General features: G+C 41.9%; 1 protein-coding gene across 10 annotated transcripts in view; it reads left to right on the forward strand.

Annotated features, from left to right (window-relative positions):
* FRMD4B (FERM domain containing 4B) overlaps positions 1-20,748 on the forward strand; it is a 243,354-nt gene that overhangs the window by 148,623 nt on the left and 73,983 nt on the right. For all 10 annotated transcript variants that reach the window (XR_014522917.1, XR_014522918.1, XR_014522919.1 and 7 more), the window contains 2 exons: positions 8,621-8,677; positions 9,674-9,696. Coding sequence is in view for 6 of the 10 variants with exons in the window: in XM_083491339.1 (XP_083347465.1) it covers positions 8,621-8,677; positions 9,674-9,696 (80 nt within the window). In the remaining 4 variants the exon portion in view is untranslated. The remainder of the gene's footprint in view (positions 1-8,620; positions 8,678-9,673; positions 9,697-20,748) is intronic.

Raw genomic sequence — 20,748 nt, forward strand, 5'->3', positions numbered from 1 at the left:
AATGATGGTTTGACGGAACATCAGAATCCAGATGGTGACTAAACGTTTTCTACCTTTTCTCAACACCGTGATTTTTTTATGTGTCTGATGCTCCTTATTTCATGTGATAATGGCATAGACTTGTACTGTGGATTCTTCAACTTTAATTAGCCGACCAGGGTGCCCACACCCTGGTAATTACCACTTTCTCCCCTCTCCCTCCCTCCCTCCCTCTCCCTCCCCCCCTTTTTCTTTTTCTACCCACTTTCCTCTTCCCAACACCCAAACAGTCACGTGTAATTGCACATTGTTCCTTGGGCTTTGGATTTCTTGAGGCTACTCACACAGCCCATAGTCATCTCTGAATGACACTGGCCTTAGGGAAGAAAACCAAGTTTATGACTAGAGGAAAGGTACAGTTCTTCCCTATGCTCACGTAACTGCTAGTTTTGAAGTCTCTGAGGCTGCAATTGACTTGATTATTTTTTTTAGCATTTCATAAAGCCTGCCTTTTTGAGGTACCTTGCAACTAGGACTTTAGATCAAAAGCATTTTAAGTTGTGTTCCTTTATTTCTGTACAATAATATTTTATTAATCACTCAAAAATAAGAGCACACCTGGGGAGGGGGGGGAAATGGTGTGTCATGAGTTGACCACCGGTAGCCAACTTGGTACCCTCCAGATGTTGTGAACCACAGTAACTCTTGCATAAGCTGCAGCCAGTGATCAGGGATGTATGTTGTAGCCCATGATCCCTAGAGTGCACCATGTTGGACTCAAGTGTCAGAGTTGCCTACAGGCAATCTAGGCTCGAATTCCTGCTCAGATGTTAAGTTCAGTGGGTGAAGTCATAGGTCTCAACTGAACTACTTGAAGGGTGTTGCAAGGTTAACTCCTTGTAGAAAAGGTCAACCTCAAAATGCTGATAAGCTTGCAGCTGTTCTAGGTAAAGGGTCCAAATTCCTTTCTAGCTCACAGTACAGTAAAGCTCCTTTTACCAGCATTTCAGTAAAAAGATTAAAGGTGCAGTTCTAAACCCACTCACCTAGGAAGTAAATCCTATTTAATTCAAACACTTACTTCTGAGTAGATGTGGTTAGAGTTGTGTTGTAATTTAGATGCTGCATAAGGCCCCCTGTCGCAGCAGATCTTTAAAGGCATGTTTTTAACAAGAGATGGAAATTGACATGTAGTCTTCAGGGAGTTGACGTGTGCTATCACACATTTTGAGCATGAACTTTTGGCCAAGTTTCTAACTACAGTGGTACCTCAGAAGTCAAATGGAATCCGTTCCAGAAGTCGGTTCAACTTCCCAAACATTGGGAAACCAAGACGCGACTTCCGATTGGCTGCAGGTAGCTCCTGCAGCCAGTTGGAAGCCACGTCGGACATTCGGGTTCCAAAGAACGTTCGCAAACCGGAACACTCTCTTCCGGGTTTGTGGCGTTCAGGAGCCAAACATTTGACTCGCAAGGCATTCGGGATCCCAAGGTACGACTATACTGTGAAGATTTATGCTCTACGTCTATACATTTCTGTTTTCAGAATGATATTGGAAAAGTGGGCATATTTACAAAGTGGTTTAGTCATGCTTGGTTCTGGAAGATCTGGCCTCTCTACCAAGGGGTGCCAACCCGTTTTTCTGGGCCCAGTACACTGTGTGTGGATTGGGCCCTCTGACCCACTCAGAAAACAGGACAGAATTCTCAAGGAATTTGAGCTACATCCTACATCATACACAAATTAGTTTTTCTGTTTTGCAGATTGGGCGGAGGGCCCAAAAATAAATCAGTGGCCACACGCATATTAAAATGTCCAACAGACAAAATGTGAATGGGTGATGTTTCTCCCATAATTGAACCTCCATGCTAGAAAAGGCATATCCTGCTGTATTTCTGCCACTCTCATGGCTTTAACCCTGCTTTCCCTCATTACCAATCCTAAACCAAAACCTAGGCTGCAAATAATTTGAACATTGCAAGAAATAATTTACTCAGTGGTGAAACTAACACCGTGTGCAATAAAATGAACACTATGGTTGAAAGGCAACCTCGTTCTTAATTCTATTTAATGCCTAATTAGTGCTCATTGACCTTATTTATTTGACTGAACTTCTAACGATGAGCCTTTAAGGCCTCATTAACTCCAAATTTCACCAAACCTTCCAGAATTGACCTTGCACATCAACAGCAACAGAAAAAGTGAGATTCTTTTCACCAGACTATAAAGCCCAATGGATACTATTAGAACTGAAGGTTGTGCTGAGGTTAGTTGTTGAGCATAATAATAATAATAATAATAATAATAATAATAATAATAATAATACAAAACGTAAGCGTAAAACAAATGCAACACCAAGTGGGAGGACAGGCAATAGAGGGGGTAGATCTATAGACCTACTTTAAAAATGCAGCCATAAGAAGGGTCTTTTTACCCCTATTCCCTATGGGTAATTAGAAACAGCCACGAGGCAGGCTATTTAATGTATATGCAGCAAGCAGGTTACTTAAAATTGTAAGAAATGTCACCCAAAGTAATTTCCAGGCCTAAGATGTTCTGTATGCAGAAGAAACCCCAGAAACCAAAACAACAAAAACCACCTCCGCTGTTCTGCAGTTGTCATTTCCATGTAGTCTTGATTTAGTTATTCATGTTAAAAGGATTGGCCACCACAGTATCAGACTAAAAGGCATGGCTCTTTCAATTCTCTTTCAAATAGTTCTGTTTGAACATCTTTACATCTGCATCTTATAAAACCCTGATTTCTTTATCTGGATTATATCCAGCTATGTCCTCCCTTCCCAATTTGAGTAATTCAGAAATCTATCCAGTCTTTTGAGACTCATCCTGCACATCAACCCCGCCAACTTGCTTGCATATATACTCTTTAAGCCAGCTGTGTAATTATAGTGATATCAAATTACTGTTTTTATGTTAGGTTTGTTTTTGAAAATTGAAGTTGTTCCAGGTTTAAAACACTAGTTTGATTTCCAAACTTGCCACCACCCTGTAATTACCTCAGTTGGACAAGAAAGGAGCTAGTTACAAAATTCAAAATGCCACCTTGTCCACCATCACTCATATGAGATCAACTCGTATTGACATATGTCAATACATGTTTATCTGTGTCAACAACAACAAAAACCCTTGAGGCGACTGGTACTTCAGTAGGACCAAAAACACAGTCAACTTTCTCATGACGCTTTGGCCAGTTCGTCTTCCCACTGTCTGAAATGATCATGAAGGTTTTAATAGGAGGAATAAGCATGTTCAAATTGAGAAACTTTCTGAAAGCTTTGTAGGTTTTGTTGTTATTATCTTTTTTTAAAAAAAAATATTTCCCCTGCTTGGACCCAAAAGAATATCCTGTTCCAAAGTATGAAACTTAAGATGGCACTTGATATTTTATTCATTTATTTCTCTGTGAAGAGTCATGTTTTGAGGTAAATACAGCATTGGGACTTCTCGTCTGTCATCCACTGAATTTTTCATAAGGCTGCTGTGTGCTGAACTGTCAAACTTACACTTTGAATCTTTAATATGGGCTTATGTTTTCAGCCCAGGTAGAAATGAGGGGAAAGGCTCTAGCAAAGGAGCACTGAACACTTTTAGAGATTGGTTGGCTGGGGCAGACAAATTTAAAATCACTGTCTAGAAGCAAAACATTAAATCAATACAAGGATATTAATCTATAGAAATGCTGTCTTCTTTTGTGGGGGAGGTGTGTGTAAACACACACACACCTCTGTTGGTGCAAGTGGACTCTTAGCACTTACGTTTGAGGTGAAGGAGAGTCAAACTGATTTCTTTAATTTTTACACAGGAATGTAGACACCATGAAAGCATTCCATGTGGAAAGTAACTTGTTTCCAGTGATTTTTACATGTGCCAATTTTCTACACAGGTATCTCTTTTTGGGAGCCTGATGCTCTCCAGATGTTGTTGGATTCCAATTCTGATCAGCCCCAACCAGCCAAGATACCCACCCTGTCACACATGGCAGAATACAATGCGTAAAATACCTACAACTCATATTAGATCTGGCTTTGTTTTGCAGCACAGAGGGATTTGTGATCTTAGTACATCTGTGTGTACACACACAGTGTGTGTACTGTCTGTGTGTACACACAGAGAGAGACAGACACGTTACCATTCAAAAGTTGAAAGGGGAAAGCAATATAAGGTAAATAATGGCGTGAGAGATTGCTGGTATGCTGGTAAAAGGTAAAGGTAAAGGGACCCCTGACAGTTAGGTCCAGTCACGGATGCCTCTGGGGTTGCGGCGCTCATCTCGCTTTACTGGCCGAGGGAGCCGGCGTACAGCTTCCAGGTCATGTGGCCAGCATGACTAAGCCGCTTCTGGCGAACCAGAGCAGCGCACGGAAATGCCATTTACCTTCCCGTCGGAGCGGTACCTATTTATCTACTTGCACTTTGACGTGCTTTCGAACTGCTAGGTTGGCAGGAGCAGGGACCAAGCAATGGGAGCTCACCCCGTTGCGGGGATTCGAACCGTTGACCTTCTGACCAGCAAACCCTAGGCTGGTATATTCATCTTAAACAAGTCAGCCTGGAAGAATAGAGAAAGTGCAGAAGCAAAAACAGTACAACGATTCTGTTTTCTGGTTGCAGGAGAAGGTGCGAAGCTTGAAAAACAGCATTCCCACCCAAACTATAGCAGGTGTCACAAGGCATAAATATTTTATCTCTAAATGTGATACACCAACATTACGAACCTATATATACGGTACTGGGAAATGTATAATCATGGAATTAATAATTACTTAATACTGTCCTATCCTTACCTGTATAGAGGAAAACTTGAGGATAGACTTCCTGGCTCCTAAAAATTGTGCTTCTCCAAACATATGCCTCCTTTTTTATGTAAATCAAACCACTTTCTGAATGCAGGATTATGATAAGTGTCACATTATGCATTAATATCCACAGATTCCCATGGAGCCCTTACCTATGAGTTTTAAATTTTATGTCTGCTTGGATTGATGCCATCAAACTACATGGTCCCTAGGGGGTAGCCATATGTCAGAGTACTGCATAACTAACCGTGCAGCTATTTTATTTTATAAAGTTGTGTCTTCTTGTCAGCTGTCCCCAGGGATGCTTATCAGCTGGACTGCCAGGTTCAATTCAGGACGGGGTCTCAAGTGGCCCTAATTGTTGTACAAAAGGTGAAACATTTTATGACTGTGAATGTTCTCATTAGTGCAGTTCTGCAATGTGAAAAACGAACATTATCTCTCCTACACTGGATTTATGTTCCGTATAGGGTTAAGCAATTCCCACTGCAGTAGTGTAGAGGTAAATTTTAAAGTCATCTCAATAGCCCTCATAAGAACACTCCCAAGAATGGTAAAAAAAAAAATGCAGGGAAATTCGTTTTATCCCATATAATAGTGAGCTGGCCTTATTTACTAACTTCTGTGTTAATATGCCACAAACAATAGTAAACCCTGAAAGTCTTAATATCATGTCAGTCACTTATCTGAGCAAGGAGAGCCGGTCATTTATCTTTGCACACTTGTGGATGACATCATCACACTGGCTGTGTTGTGCTGTGCTTCTTCGCATTCCCCACTCCATCACAACTTTCTCCCACTGGCAAGTGTACTTCACTAGGGTTTCCATATTCCCAAAAGTGAAAATCCGGACAAAGTTGTTGGCAGCCCTATCTTCACTAATATAAACTAACTATTAATGTAGATTAGCTAAACCAGGTTTTCATATGCATATTGAATGTAGCAAGATAAAAGGGCTTCCCCAAATACTATTGTTTCTAGACATATAGTGGTACCTCGGGTTAAGTACTTGATTCATTCAATAGGTCCGTCCTTAACCTGAAACTGTTCTTAACCTGAAGCACCACTTTATCTAATGGGGCCTCCTGCTGCTGCTGCGGCGCCGCTGGAGCACGATTTCTGTTCTCATCCTGAAGCAAAGTTCTTAACCCGAGGTACTATTTCTGGGTTAGCGAAGTCTGTAACCTGAAGCGTATGTAACCTGAAGCGTATGTAACCCGAGGTACCACTGTACTTAAAATTGAAACTAGGATGTTTGGATTATGTGGGTAGACCTGTCTCCTGCGTACTTCCCATTCCAAGATGTGTGCCCCCTCCACTAGAGCTTATTTTGGACCACCCAGACCAAAATAGAAGGTTCCTGCAATGACTTTGCATCTCCTGCAAGCAGGATGGAGCCTTCCATTCACAGAAGGATATGAACCAGTGGAGGCTTCCACTGCTGGAAGGAGTGGGGAGGAAGAGACAATTTTCTTTGCTCATTTCCCTCCTGCAGCTTGCAACTGTCTATGGCATACTTTGTGGGGCTTCAGGTGGAATCAGTGAAAATTTATCTCTCCTTCTGCCCGCCAGACCATTGAATGAGCTAAATTCTGCTCATGGTGTCTCGGGAGCCAAGTCCTTTTTCTACAGCAGCATTTCCCAACCTGGTGCCCTCAAGATGTTTTGGACTATAACTCCGATTGGCCCCAGCCAGCATAGTCAGTGGTTGGGGGTGATGGGAATTGTAGTCCAAAATATCTGAAGGGCACCAGGTTTGGAAAGGCTGTTCTACAACAAGAATATTCATATTCACCCAAGTGTTTTACAATCATTCTCTAACTCTTTTCTTTCTAAATGTTAAAAGCAGGGTGTGCCATTTATTTGCTAGTCCCTTCAATTTTGATCTTGTTGAAGGTATCACTCATGCAAGGGTTTTCTTTCTTTCTTTCAACGAACAGTCAGTCATGTGCAACCTCACCTGCAGCTTGAAGCAGGACAGCTCAGGTATAGATTTTCCACCTCAATGAGAACTAGGCCAGTAGTTCTATGTGCATTGATATTTTATTATTCTGATTTATTAAATTTATGTACCAGATCGCAGGGCATTTGGCAATATAAAAGTACACAACATAGTAACAAACAAACCAATTACTCCTGCCACAGTTTAAAAGACCATAGATTGTTTAATTAGCCAACAATTCAACTGTTGCAAGGTCTTTTCATTTCTATCAGTTCCCAATATCCTGAATATTTCATCTTATATGCTATATGCTCTCTGAAAATACACTTACCATTCTGAATCAGATATAGCTGCTATTCCTCTTTCAGGGTTTTGCTCAGGGAGAACTGGTTCTACTGGATGCCAAGAGAAGGCAGCAGTGCACAGCATAGATTGGCTGATGACTGTGACATCACTTCTTTCCCACACCTATCTTCATTCTTGGAACAACCTTTAAGCATTTGACTACTTAGAAAAAAGTAACGAGAATGTGTCTTATATAGTTACAAGTGGCTCTTTTACAAAGAGAAAAGAAGAAAAAAAGAGGACTGCCCATTTGAAGCATGGGGTGGGGAATGTTCGTAGTGAAGGCAAGAAGGTGGTGGCTTCATTCAGTGGAAGAGGATGAAATACAGCAACTGCTGATTCAATTGTATAAGAGTGTATTGTCTGTTTTTTGGTTAAGAAACAAATTCCACATAGACTCTATGCATAGGATATACGGATAGGAATTCTATGAAATTAAAATTGTAGTGCAATAAAATACAAGATAAGAAATAAAAGAAGCAGCAAAAATATAATTACAAATCACACAGCACCTATCACAGCACATTACAAATGCTGCAACAGGCAGAAAAATCATTAAGTAGTCCACCAACACCCTCAGCAATTTCCAAGTGGTCCATGGGGGGGTGGGGTTTGCAATGCACTAGCTTATTTATTCCTGTGGAAGTGCCTGGCAACAAGTTTCTTATCCATTGGGTGGCAGTGAAAGAAGAGAAAAGCAGCGGGGGGTGGGGGTGGGGAAATCCTTAGCCAGGACCTGAAGTTTACTGGCTTTTTGAATAATGAAAAACGTGGCAGCCGCTGCAGTTTGTTGCCTCTTAGCTTCGATTCTGCATTTGCGTAATAGATGAGACTAGCAACCTACCCAGCAGGACTGTTTTTCGGGGCATGAAAAGTTTAGGGACTTTGGAAAGCCTTTTTGCATGTTCAAAAACGTTATTGAAACGATAACAATGCATTTGCGATCAAAACAAGGGTGTTTTATCTTTAGAAACGTCTGAATACAGTAGCCTACATGCACAAGTTGTTTTTTGTGTGTGTGTTGAAACAAGACGGTTCAAGTTCCCAAACCTTGCCGTAAAAAGGATAAAGTGCAGTTGTCTTATGTATGTTTAGACCATTGGGCATCATGGGGTTTACCTCTAAATAACTGTGCACACTGTAAGTGTGCTGGATGTATTTGCATAAAATTCAGTCAATGTGCAGCCAACAGACCTCGGGAAATCTGCAGGGTCCAAACGTGCTAAATTTGTAAGGGGGGAGGTGTGATTCATCAAAGATTTCAGGCAACCCACATGTCAGCTTTCCTCTTGCCTTTGCACCTCGGTTTTCAGAATCATTTTCCTGCTTGTCCATGTTAACTGCTATGAAGTTGTCCAACTTTACAGCTCAAATTACACTCACCCCTTCTTGCTGTAATGGTATGATCTGCAATGGAAGGAAAACCAGTGGTGCTGAGTAGTGACAGGCTAACAGATTCGGTGTAGCCCTGGGGGGCATCCTATTGCTGCAGTTTTAGGCTATGTCTCCTTAATATTTTCCTCTTTATTTAAACAGGGGCATATTGAGGTGGAAAGTGAGACAGTCTTCAGGTTAGCTGCTTTGATTTTACAGGTAAGATTTTTCTCAAACTCTCTGCATGCCTGTTGCTGTTATTAATTTTACATGCATGGTCTCAAAAGCCTTTAGTTCCAAAATTTTGACAGCAGTTTTTCATGTATTTGTTATATTTCGTAGGCATGTCTATTTCTCCCTTCACCCCGGCAAAAAACCAAATAAATGTGCATTTGTGATACAAATGCTTCAAAACTGCCGTTGTGCTAAAAGCAAACAGAGATGTTAGAATGGACGTAAACATTTGGGGATATTTGGGGTGAAGTAGGAGTATGAGCATGTGTTTTAAGATGTGCAGTTACACAGAATGATTGAACTAGCATCCCGTTTCTAGCATAATTATCCCCCCCCACACACAAAAAAAGTTATATGTTGGACACTGGGTAAAGAGTGTGATATGGTGCAACAATGTTAAGCATTTCTGTAGATTTTTAAACCTCTCTCACCAGTTGTGCTTCAAAAAGAAAAGCTCAAAATGCAGTGTCATTTTATTTTTAGAACAGTGTTCTGTAGATCCCAATCAAGGGCACTGTTGGTTTCCAGTTAGCGATCTTCCTTACCACATACGATTTTGTTGTTGTTTATATTTTCATGTCTCTTCTGCTTTTTTCTTAGCAAGAGACTTGGATTTTCATTGACAAAATTCAGCAGCAAGCTGATGATGGCTTTGACCTTTTGAACTTATGTGCTGTTTTGAATGAACCTTGCCAGACTGTTCACAAGGGCTGGCCATCCCTGTAATTTCAGTTTGTGGTTGGCTGTAGCTGAGCAAGGATGGGCTCTCTGTTTCTTTGAAAAGAGCAAAACCCTATAGAACCAGTGATGTCCTTTAGACTTGCCTGAGTGGTCAAGGCTTGGCTTAAAATACAAGTTTAGGGTGTGGGTGGGTGTTTTCTTTTTAAAAAAAGTTTTCAGTGATGTGATGTCTTAATTTAGCATTGAGAGCCACTGCGGAAAAAAATAGTGTTTTAACATCATTACTTTTCTCAATTGCAGGAAGCTAAAGGGGACTACTCCAGGTAATTACATTTCCCTTTTCAATGTTAACATATAGAATGACTATGTTTTGTTCAGTTTGCATTACTTTAAGCAATCATTCGCCAACTGCGAATGTGGGGAAAAGAAAGGAAAGCATGTGTAGTAACTGAAGAAGAAAGAATCACTGCAGCAGCCAGAGGCTGGACCCAGCCGTTCACACTGGGTTGGGGATGTGATTCTTTTGTGAATGGTGTGTGAACTGGGGCAGTGTCTTTCAAAGCTCCATAGCCTACTTGCTTGCATTAGCTAATCTTTAATAAGGCGAAACTTGCATAAACAATGGCAGCATTTTGTGCGGGGGGGGGGGTGTGTCCTCTGCAGACAAGTTGCTCCATATTGTTGCTCATTTTTAAAGAAGTCCAGAGTTCCTAATGACCCTGGTTGTGAATAGCCCTGATGCGTACCCAGAAAGTGGAAGCTTGTCAGTTGCTTGCTTTTGGAGATCAGTGTACAAAGTTTTTCCTCTGCAGCTGCCCCACAGGGGCCTCACCCGTCATGCTCTTGACCTGACAAGCTGCATTGTGGCCGGTGAGAGAGACTTGGAGCTTGTGTAGGGCTTAGCTTTCTACTTACTGGTGCATAAATCGGGCAGCCCTGGCCATTGTGTCTCTTCCTACCTGCCAAACCCAGCCTTTTTGGGTGGAATTGCCAGGCAGAAGGAGGAAAGAGGAGGGGTGGGGTGGGGTGGGTGGGAATTAAAACAAATGAAAAGGAAATTGTGTCTGAGCTGGAGGAGAGAGGGACTTTAATTAGTAGTGGCTCACTGAACAAACAAATTCAAAAGGTCAGCTTTCATCACGTTAATGTTTTACTACATGCCTGCCTTCCTGCAAAGGAAAGATTGCTTGTTTACAGATGGCAGAAGTAGGGTCTGTGTATTAGACTTAAGGTATCCTTGCTGTGTGTGTGTGTGTGCATGCGTGTGCAGGGGGGTGAGGGTGGGACAACTACACTGTCTCTGTGCATGCTTGCTTAGATGGTGTGTCAGTCTGTGCCCCTTTTCCACAGCAGTGCCCTCAAATGCAGTACAGTGGTACCTCGGGTTAAGTACCGTATTTTTTGCACCATAACACTCACTTTTTTCCTCCTAAAAAGTAAGGGGAAATGTCTGTGCGTGTTATGGAGGGAATGCCTATGAGTGGCATGCCTACGGATTTTCCTTCTCTAAAAACTACGTGCATGTTATGGTCGGGTGCGTGTTATAGAGCGAAAAATACGGTACTTAATTTGTTCCAGAGGTCCGTTCTTAACTTGAAACTGTTCTTGACCAGAGGTACCACTTTAGCTAATGGGGCCTCCCACTGCCACCGCACGATTTCTGTTCTCATCCTGAAGCAAAGTTCTTAACCCGAGGTACTATTTCTGGGTTAGCGAAGTCTGTAACCTGAAGCGTATGTAACCTGAAGCGTATGTAACCCGAGGTACCACTGTACTGGCAAATCTGTCCCTGGTGATTCACAGTTGATTCAGGAGAAAGGTTTTGCTGCTTCCCTTTGCCAGCCCCAGCCTATGCTGGCTAGAGGTGATCTTGGGAGTTGTAGTCCAAAACAGCTTGTCAAAGGCTGATCTTTACAATTGGAGTCTGTTAGTTATGGGTTTTGGTACTTGATGGGAGCCATTGGCAGAAGCGTTTGTTGAATGGTTCTTTTAAATGTAAAGGTTCATCATTGTTCCACTCCATGTGTATGTCTTTAAGGGGCCAGAGCAAGGGCCAGAGCAAGATAACGAGACCCAGCTTTACAGCTGTGAAACATAGCAGGTGCTGCTGAGTTGTATTTGATTAAGGCGTGTCAGCATTTGGGTAGAGTATATAAGGAGCAGCACCTAGCTCTCCCATTACCCTGGGGGATGGGTTGGTGGTTGGGTCATGTTTGTTTGTTAATATATTTAGTGTAAATGGAGTTTTTGTTTTTCTTATTAAAACCTTCTTTAAGTTATTTTTGAGTCCTTCCTTTTTAATGCATGATCTCCCCAGCATGCTCTCTGCAGCGTCACTATACTGCAAAAAGCCAACATCTTTGGTTATGGGCCCAGCTGCTGAGTGGATGACTGCATATTTTTGGACTCTGAGAAAGGTTTGAAAACTCCTTCTCCTGTTAGCGTAGTTTTTGTGGGTCTGGAAGAGTTCCAGAATGGTTGACCGGGTTCCTGAAGCTGAGAAGGCTCTGGTCTTCCCACAGCTGACAGATGAGAACTATACTTTATGGTCTTTTCGGGTGGAGGCGCTTTTGACCTCTAGAGAAGTATGGACCTATGTAACTGATGACCCTCCTAACCCTGTAACTAATGCTTGGTCGAAAGGAGATGCAAAAGCCAGGGCGATAATTAATTTGGCAGTCAGCGACCAGCAAGTAGTCTATATAAGAAATAAGAAAACTGCCAAAGAAATGTGGGACAGTCTTGCAGCAGTGCATGTTAAAAAAGAGTCAGCGTCTGCATTGACGTTTTTCAAGCAGTTGTACCAGACGAAGTTGCAGCCTGGTGGTGATTTGGCAGCACACTTAAGACGTCTGGAGGCAATACGCGGCGAGTTAATTCGAAGGGACATGGAGATACCTGATATTCAGTATGTTTTTATCATCCTTTGTTCCCTTAATGAGGACTTTGATGGTATAGCTAGCCAGATATCTGCTGTTCCACCAGCACAATTAACTGTGGAAGGGGTAACGGCAAGATTAATGGGCGAGTTGGATAGAAGGGAGGCTTGTGCCATAAGCACTCCTGTTTCCAGAAAGAATGAGGAACGCCATATGCAAACCTGTGGTGATACAACTGCATTTAAAGCTGCAAAGCGTTGTTGGTTCTGCAATAAGCAAGGACATTTTGCAAAGGACTGCGGAGCCAAAAGAAAGAAAAGTACTCCCAAGCCTGTTTCTGTTCGACAATCACGGTCGTCAGCCCAGCAGCCGGCTTCGTATAGTAGAGACAGAAACGAGCTGCGAGCTTTTCACGCTCGTTCTAAAGATCGTAAAAGAATTAAAGATGCCAAGTGGAAGTCTTTTGTTATCGACTCAGGAGCATCGCAAAATATCTGCAATGATCGAAGCTTGTTTATTTCTTTCGAAGAGGAAATTGGTAATGTACATTTAGCCAATTCACAAGTCCTGCAGTCGCTTGGCAGGGGTACTGTTAAACTTGACTCTTTAAACATTACAATAGCGAACTGCATTTACTGCCCGTCAATGGACAATTTATTATCAGTAAGGTGCTTTGCTCGTCAAGGCATAACTGTGCGTTTCTTAAAGTCAATGTGTGAGTTTTTCGAGGGGAACAAACGTCTATTGTATGCCCGGGAATCTGATGGTTTATATAGACTGTATTTTCGCACCTACTCCCAATCGCCTATAAATTGCAGAGCAGCACATTCAAGCCAGGGGTTGAGGAATGTAAGACCACATTCTGGGTGTGTCCACATGGCGCACAGAATTCTGGGACACCTGAATTTTGCTGATGTAATTAAGACAAAGAATATTGTCAATGGCCTCAACTTAAAACCATGCAAATTCTTTATGCAATGTCTATCCTGTTGCAAGAATAAGATTAAGGTTGCACGCAAGGGTAGGTGCTCAGATAGGAAAGTAACTGAGCCATTTGAGCGTGTACATTGTGATTTAGTTGGGCCACTCCCACCATCATTAGGAGGTTCTAAGTACTGGCTTACTCTGATAGACCAGTATAGTAGATATTGTTGGACTTATGCAATAGCTGAGAAGTCCCAAGCATTTGAGAAGTACAAGGTTTTTTGCAACTGGGTAAAAACGCACTTTAACAAACCTATTAAGAACCTTTTTTCTGACCGGGGTGGGGAATTTGTTTCTGAAGATTTTGAGAAATTCCTGGAAGCACAGGGGACTACTCATGAGTTATCTTGCCCCCGAAGTCCCTGGCAAAATGGGCTTGTTGAAGTTGTGCAGCGTGACTTGCAGGCAGGGGTTAAAACTTATCTGCACGATGCTAATCTGCCCAAAGACTTTTGGGCTGAAGCGCTCCATGCCTTTTGTTATGTTAGAAATCGCAGTTATCATTCTGGTTTAGATGTCACCCCCTATGAGAAGCTGTTTAAAAAACGCCCTAATCTGAAATACCTACGTATTTGGGGTTCAGATGTAATTATGCATTATCCTGCTAAGCAGAAACTGGGTGAACGTAGTGTTCAGGGAAAATTAATGGGCTACCAGCAGGGGGCGTACAGAATTTACATACCAGCAACTGGCAAATTTCATATTACCAGAAGCATGATACAAACTGTAAATTGGAATGGGGTTGCTGTTTTCCAAGATACTGATGGTATAAATGATACTGAGGAAGAAGAGGAAGCAGCAGCAGGAGGAGGAGAAAATGGTGCTTCTGAATTAATGGGGAAAGACAAAAAGCCTGTTGAATCTGATAACTTGTTTGAGGATTTAAAGTCACAGTCACCTGAGGGGAGGTTAGATTCTCTTGAGTTTTCTGACCGTGAGCTTAGCCTACAGGCACCTCTTCAGTCTGACAATGATGATTTACAACCTGAAACTAGTAGTTCACTTAGTCCCATTAAGTCTGAGGAGTCTGACTCTCCTTCCGGACTGAGACGTTCAGATAGAAAGAGGCAGAAGCCACAACGTTTCGCAGATGAACATTTTAATACTGTGTATGCCAATAAGGTGGTTTTTGAGCCAAAAAGCTACAATGATGTGCAGAATTTACCTAAGCACCAAGCTGTAAATTGGTATAAAGCTATGAACTCTGAGATAGCTTCTTTAAAAGAGCATAACACTTGGTCTCTTGTACCACAAACCCCAGATATGAGACTTATTGATTCAAAATGGGTTTATAGAGTTAAAATGAATGACAAAAATGAAGTTGTAAGGTACAAGGCAAGACTAGTTGCTAAGGGTTTTCAACAAATTCCAGGCGAAGATTATGATTTGTGCTATTCACCAAGTGTAAAATATGAAACAGTTAAGCTTTTGTTAAAAGATGCATCACAACGTGGACATTCTGTTTATCACCTAGACATAAAAACTGCATATTTGTTTGCAGATTTAAAAGAACAAATTTTTATGCGTGTCCCTGAAGGCATAGACGCTGCTGAAGGTTTGGTATGCAAATTAAATAAATCCCTTTATGGTCTGCACCAAAGTGGAAGGAATTGGCACCAAACTTTAGCAAAAGAATTGCTAGATATTGGTTTTTCACAAGGAAAGGCAGACAATTGTGTGTTTATAAAGGAAAGGGCAAACTCTGTAACAAAAATATGTGTGTATGTAGATGACGTGTTAATTTCTACAAAAACTAAACAGGAATATGAACAGGTAGTTTCACAGTTACAGAAGAAGTTTGATGTGGTGGAATTAGGCATAGCTAAAAATTACTTGTCCATGCAAATTGAGAAAGGCAAAAATGGATCTTTTCTGGTTCATCAAACTGCAAAAATTGATGATCTAGTTGAAATGCTACGTTTAGAAAATGCAAATGGGAAGGAAACACCTATGGTGTGTGGTTTCACCTTTACAGGTGAAGATAAGCCATTTCCTAACAAAACTTTGTATCGTTCTGCTATAGGCAAGCTAAATTTCATTCAAAGAATCTCAAGACCAGATATAACTTATGCTTTTCACTTTCTGGCAAAATTTGTGGAAAAGCCCACTACACAATGTTTCTCTGCTCTTAAGAGAGTGGTAATGTACCTTAAACATACCAAACATTATAGGTTGCGGTTTACAACAAGTATTGACAAAGGTTTTGAAATTTTCTGCGATGCATCTCATGCAGTGGAGCAAAATAATTGCAGAGGTGTGTCTGGTATGGTGTTTTGTTATAACGGTTGTCCATTTGAATGGAAGTCCCAGACACAAACCATTATTTGTCTCTCTACAACAGAGAGTGAATTATGTGCATGCGTTCAGGCCACTCGTGATGTAGAATGGTATCTGCAAGTATTTGCAGACCTACAGATGCAAATAACACTACCAGTAAAAGTTTACCTTGATTCCCAGAGTGGACTTGCTATCCTGTGTTCAGAGACCAATACGCAGCGCACCAGAGTCTTAAGATTACGTTTAGAATTTGTAAAGAAACTTATTGCTGATGAAATGGTTGTATTTAAATATGTTCCAGGTGACAATCAAATTGCGGACATTTTTACTAAAGCACTTCCAAAGGTTACACATGAAAAACATGTACAAAGTATGCTTTATGTTTTTGTTCCACAATGATGAACCGCAGGGGAAATGTTGAATGGTTCTTTTAAATGTAAAGGTTCATCATTGTTCCACTCCATGTGTATGTCTTTAAGGGGCCAGAGCAAGGGCCAGAGCAAGATAACAAGACCCAGCTTTACAGCTGTGAAACATAGCAGGTGCTGCTGAGTTGTATTTGATTAAGGCGTGTCAGCATTTGGGTAGAGTATATAAGGAGCAGCACCTAGCTCTCCCATTACCCTGGGGGATGGGTTGGTGGTTGGGTCATGTTTGTTTGTTAATATATTTAGTGTAAATGGAGTTTTTGTTTTTCTTATTAAAACCTTCTTTAAGTTATTTTTGAGTCCTTCCTTTTTAATGCATGATCTCCCCAGCATGCTCTCTGCAGCGTCACTATACTGCAAAAAGCCAACAGCGTTCCCTCCTTTCTACAAAGTTCCACCTCTTCAGTGACATAACTCGGTGCTGTATTCCATTACAGGAAGGGCGGGGAAACTTTAATTCTGTTAAATTGCTGGCCCACATGCCAGCAATGGACAGGGCCAAAGTGGGATGGACCACCCTCTTCTCTCTCTCTCTCTCTCTCTCTCTCTCTCTCTCTCTCTCTCTCATTCCCTCTCCCTCTCTCTCCTTCTGCCATCTGCTTTTACCTATCTCCCGCTTCCTCCCTACCCAGCATGTTGTTGGAGAGGAAGAGCTTGCTCTTGGTACAGGTCTGAGCTGATCATTTGCAAAGCATTTCATAAGCACATTGGAAGCTACCTTATACAAAATCAGACCATTGGTCCATCTGCCTTGGTTTAAAAAATGGTCCTTATCCGTGTCCTACTGGGGATTGAACCTGTGACCTTCTGCACGCAAAACAGATGCTCTGCCACTGAGCTGTGGCCACTCCCAAGCATTACTGCCTATTCTGGCTCTCTACCCTCCTTTCTAAAGGTCTGTACTGATCGCTTGCAGAGGACTTCTCTCTTCTTCCACTGTGCTATCCATTTCCCACCCCCCTCCCCATCCCTCCATTTCCCCCTCTTGTTCTCCATCTTGCCCTCTAGAAACCCTCCAGCCAAAAGGCTGCAGGTTATCCACCCTGCACAGCACCAACACAACAGCAAAACTTTCTAGTAAGGTGTTTTGACTTCACTTACCAGCATTCGTTAAGTTCCCGTTAATGTAGTTAAGGTCGCATCAGTTACGTGGAAGAAGTAGCCCTTGACATAGTTATTATAATTATTTGCAGGGCATAATGTACAAAAGAAAAAGAAAAAACCCTGTAAGATAATAGGTCCTCAAAGTCGTATGGGTGTTTATTCAATGAATACCCCCTATCACTATACAAACTGCACTAGCGGTATTAGCACTGTCAATCGGCTGGTCTGTTCTTTGGGCTAGCAGGGATCAGCACAGTCCCTGTGCAACTTGCAGTTGTCAGCTGGAGCCAAAACATCCTCCACCCGCAAGTGCTTTGACTGAGCAATAGCTGGGTATTTTGTAACAGAATGCAATCACTTCCTAAGGTTGGTTGGTGAGTCTTGCAAATTTAACTGAAAGCCATAGGTTTTTTTAATTGGTAAGATTAACCAATTAATCCCAGATCAGAATACTTAACAGTAATCTGATTTAATCCATGGAAGGATTTGCAGTGTGTTGAGAATGCCGTCATGCTGAATGCTACATGCATGCTGTGAGTTGGGCGAGACTCTCCTCACTTGCAGTTCCCAACAACTGGGACTCAGAGGCAACAGGTATTCAGTGGAGGTAGCATGCAACCTTCTTGGCTAGCAGTTTACTGATAATCACATCTCCCCGCAGAAGGTAGAGAGAAGAAATAACTCTGCAAGTTTCTTGAGGCCAGTGCACTCCCTAAGTTCACTAGCCTTGCTGTGGGAATTCTGAGTTGAAGATAGAGCTCTGGCCAGGCAAATTGCTTTTGCTTCCTCTGTATGCAATGAGGTTGGCGATGTCAAGCCTGGCCAGCTGTTTAGTGTCCCCTTGGGACAATCGTGTACATTCAGGAAGCATCCAGAGTTAAAGCAAGGTCACTGCCATGTGTCAGGCTGCCGAGAGAAGTTAGATTGCTAGCATACCATGTTGAAACAGCAGGTGTGGGCAACATGGGCGATCAAATGTGAAGTTTGCCCCAACCCTCCCTCAGAGCACTTACGCATGACTTTCGGTTTCTGACTGGAATGCAAAGAATCACAGTTTTCATTTGTTCCTAAACAGCCCAACTTCCCTTGCAATAAATAAATAAACAAACGAATAAGCCAACTCATATGCTGCACATATGCTCAAAGTGTGTGTGCTACAGCAGTTCTTTCAGTTCAAAATAAATGTGTGATGATACATTAATTTGAAGGTCAATAAACATAGACCCAGAAATCAGTACAAATGTGACTGGTGCAGCTTCGATCTCTCTTGCTAAGCAGGTCTAAGGGTTGCTTTTGTTACCTGGGTGGGAAGGGAATGCTTGGGGGAAAGTGAGAATTCAAATGTAATAAACATATAATAGTTAACACCCACCAACCCGGTACCTCCACTGATTTTAAAGATTATTTCGGTGTTTATTTATTTCGTAAAATTTATGCACAGCTTGATTGTAAAAAACGAAAACAAACCCTCAAAGCAGTTTACAAAAGGTAAACCAGTAGCTGTAGAGTGTGCTTCTAATTCTCCTGTATTGTAGAAATGAAGTTGAAAATACAGTGGCAAAATTGCCAAAGGATCTCAAATTGCAATCCAAACATGAATATTAATTTGCTAGTAAGCCTCGCCAACCTTATTCTGAGCGGACATGCAGAGGACTGTGCTTTTAAAAATCGGAGCCTTATTGAAATGGGAAGAGGAAAATAGTTGTTGTTTTAGCTGTTGTTATTATACAGGCAGATTTTCACTTTCTGCAAGTGAAAGTTGTTTTCTTTAGAGAAGTCTCAGGACGGAATAGCAACAATTAAACTGATTTGTTAAAATTCTGAGGGGTAAGAGAAAAGAAATGTTCTTTTTGAGCCTCTTGATTTTAGAGCAAATGACAAGGTTTTCTTAGTAAATTTGCATTTCGCCAATGCAAAGAGCTTCACAGAATGTGCCTACCTAGGATTGTTCAATGAGACTTAATCCCAGGTAACCATGCACAGAACTGCAGTTGCACAGCACAACCTAATACTTATTTTTTATTTACTCAATAGAAAGTCACACTGTGCCCAGTGAGGTTAAATCTCTAGCATGTTTAGGTTTGCAAGCTTAACCAATTTATTCTAACTGATTAATTGATTGAACAATCCTACCTAATTATTACATCCCTTCCTCCTTACTAGTTGTCTCCAGACTGTTATCACATTGCGGGTTTCAGCATAGCATCAGGATGGTCCAATAAAGAATAACTGCATTTATTCCGTGACTGACGAAAATGTGGGGACAGTTGTCAGAAAACAGGTGGGGGGAGCAAATGTTTTGAAGTGCCAGATATCAGACCTGGACTCAGAAAGAAGGAGCTGCCTGTTGGAAACCATGTGTTAAATATTTTAAGCCTTCCAAGAGTTTGACTCACAGTGCAACACTTGGAAAAAAAAGAAAAGAAATCAGTTTCAGCTTTTCATTTTGCCCCTGAAAGAAGCCCTATTCAGATAAATGGGTAAACAGTGTGTGATTGCAGGCTAAATGTCAAATGTAGGATGGCTGGCGGGGTGAGCAATAGGAGGGAGGAATAAGCATTCTGAAGCTGGTGTTAATTTATCTTTCTGTGTATGTGTGTTTTTACAAAAACATGCCCATCCCCAACAGTTTTGTGTTCAAAGTCGCTGGCCCTTCTGACCCAGCGACGTTGTAATTGCAAGAAGAAACTGCTAAAGTAGCCCAACCCAACAAGATCTACCTGGCTGATTTCCTTCCGGCTGATGTATCTTATTGTATGCCCTTATCCATAGCCAGCCAATATATGAATGAAGTCCCTCAGCTGGGGATAGGCAGCAGTGTGTGAAGCAGCAGCAGTTTGAAGCAGCCCAGAAGTGGGGGTTTCTTGAGCTCTGAAAGTGCTGGCTGCTCCCCTAGCAAACCTGATGTGCAAGCAGAAGATTTGGGGGTGTCATTGGAATGCTAAGCAGTGAGGCTCACCTGTTCTCAATCTGTGTACGGAGGCTGGAAAATGCCGCAAGCTTCCAGCGACGACCACGTTCCAATTCTCACCGCTTAGAAAATTCTGGCACGCCTAACAATACTAACCCTGCTTCCAGCTCAGCCAGGCCCCTGGGTCATGTAGCCTGCTGTTGTATACAGTGGTACCTTGGTTTACAAACTTAATCCATTCCGGAAGTCCATTCTTAAACCAAAGCATTCTTAAACCAAGGTGTGCTTTCCCATAGCAGTGGGGGACTCAATTTACAAATGGAACACACTCAACAGGAAGCGGAAAATGTTCTGCTTCCAAGGCAAAGTTCACAAACCAAAACACCTACTTCCTGGTTTGCAGCGTTCTTAATCCAAGTTGTTCATAAACTAAGCTGTTCTTAAACCAAGGTACCGCTGTACTCTGTTATCCGCTCTCCAGGGTTTCTGCTAGGTATGATCTGTTCAGCTGAAGATGTGGAGTACGGATGAGTATCATTTCTGGTGAACATATTTTTAAATAACAAGCAGTTTTTTGGCACCTTGTTATGGCATAAGCGCTGGAGGCAAAAGCATGGAAGTTTTATTTTTCTTTGGTCTGGTTACAGTTCAGGAAAGTATTGTTGCACTGGAAGTCTCCCTCCTCCCCGCCTTTGTTTTCATCTGCAAACTACAGCTGTTGATTGGAAAGTGCCACATTTTTCATTTTCAGAAGCCTGGGTCATACCCGGACAACCAGCCCGGTGTGATTGT

This window comes from Podarcis liolepis (assembly GCF_965112155.1).
Source record: "Podarcis liolepis genome assembly, chromosome: 2".
NCBI lineage: Eukaryota > Metazoa > Chordata > Lepidosauria > Squamata > Lacertidae > Podarcis > Podarcis liolepis.